The 1828-nt window shown below is 46.2% G+C and overlaps 1 protein-coding gene across 1 annotated transcript in view; it reads right to left on the reverse strand.

Moving 5' to 3' along the window:
• LOC119314899 (polyubiquitin-like) overlaps nt 1–1204 on the reverse strand; it is a 2074-nt gene extending 870 nt beyond the window's left edge. The window contains exons 1-2 of the mRNA XM_037589585.1: nt 1059–1204; nt 136–305 (exon numbers count right to left, since the gene is read on the reverse strand). Of these exons, the coding sequence (XP_037445482.1) occupies nt 136–305 (170 nt within the window). The 5' untranslated portion in view covers nt 1059–1204. The remainder of the gene's footprint in view (nt 1–135; nt 306–1058) is intronic.
• Nucleotides 1205–1828: the final 624 nt, after the last annotated feature.

Raw genomic sequence — 1828 nt, forward strand, 5'->3', positions numbered from 1 at the left:
ACATTGTCGATGGTGTCCGAGGACTCCACCTCCAGCGTGATGGTCTTGCCAGTGAGGGTCTTGACAAAGATCTGCATGCCTCCACGGAGGCGGAGCACCAGGTGGAGGGTGGACTCCTTCTGGATGTTGTAGTCAGCCAGGGTGCGGCCATCCTCGAGCTGCTTGCCGGCAAAGATGAGGCGCTGCTGGTCCGGGGGGATTCCCTCCTTGTCCTGGATCTTGGCCTTCACATTGTCGATCGTGTCAGACGACTCGACCTCAAGGGTGATGGTCTTGCCGGTGAGGGTCTTCACGAAGATCTGCATCTGTAAATACAAAGTAAAATAAACCCAGAGTAAGGAGCAGTTAAAAGGAAACATGAGGACATTAACAAAACAAGTACAGAGAGAGATGACATCCTAGCTACAAATCAACAAACATCTCAATATAAAGTTGAACAAACAGACTACACTAGCAAAAATCCGATATATCAATACAATCTTTCTTAGCCTGGTGAGAAGGACGATTAATCTAAATTCTAGCAGATCTATGCTCAAGTTGGGCACAACAATCTAGAAAAGTGTAGAAGAATCAACAATAACAATATCACGAATTTCAGAGTAGAACCGACAGGCAACTACGAGGCTGAACAATGAATAAGCTGGTAAACAAATCCAGAACCAACAACCTACAAGAACCCAGCATAAACTTGGCAACAATCGTACGGAACCAACCGGCTACACAAGCCTAGATGGACCGAACCAACGACGGTCGGCAGATCTACTGGATAATCCATACATAATCGCGGTGGGGATTTAATAACAGACGAGCAGAATCACCTTAGTTCTACAAGAACACGACACGCAAACTTGGCAACAAACGAGCGGAATCAACCGCAGCTACACACATCTAGACGGACCGAATCAACAACAACCGGCGGATCTACTCGATGATTCGACGCATGATCGAATCAACAGAAATCGATCAACAGATAATAGGTCTCCAGCCCGCAGATCTACCCAATACTAGAACATAGAGCGAGCGGAATCGAAAGGCGGAGGGATCGGAAACTCGCGTACCTTGAAGGAGCGTGAGGGGCGCTTGTCTTTCGATCGGTCGAGGATTTTCTCGGTGAGATCGCGGAGAGGGGATTGGATTTGTTTGGTGGACGGGAGAGGAGAGGGGGGCGGGGATTTTGTAGTCGGGGAGGGGACGCCGGGTCAGACGGGAAGGGAGGAAGAGTCCCGCAAGGCTGCGGCACCGGTGACGTGTGGCGTGGGAACAACCAGCCGATAAGATTTTTTTTCCCTCTGCTATATATTTTCTCGCTTTGTTTTTATTTTTCAAAAACTAGTCAATGGGTACGTGCATTGCATGTTAATTTGAAAATATATTAAGTGCATGCGGATATTAAGTAGGATATTTTTTGCGTGTTATTATGTAATTAGCACTATTTTTGGCATGAAATTAACTGCATGCTAAACGTGTTGAACACTCGACATTGAAGCAGTTTAGGTCGTTGGATTCACATGATTTGATGGCCGAGATTAATTAGATCTTCCCGTTTGGGTCTTTTTATATTGGTATAGATATAGATGCTAAACGTACAGGCACCTACCGGCCCTTCCGGGGACCTTTCCAACAAACTAAACACTGCCCCCTGATTTTCGGGGGGTGGGGCCTGCTTTGGCAACTAAAATTCAATCACAAACTTCTACGTCACATTGTTTTCAAGTCAACCTGTAAAAGCCTGTATAATCCTGTACGTGTAACATTATTGTTTTTTACCTATCAAGCAAACCGATAGCCTGTTTCACGGTATACATCATCTACAGCCGCGGACAGCATT

This window comes from Triticum dicoccoides, chromosome 6A, assembly GCF_002162155.2.
Source record: "Triticum dicoccoides isolate Atlit2015 ecotype Zavitan chromosome 6A, WEW_v2.0, whole genome shotgun sequence".
Classification (NCBI taxonomy): domain Eukaryota; kingdom Viridiplantae; phylum Streptophyta; class Magnoliopsida; order Poales; family Poaceae; genus Triticum; species Triticum dicoccoides.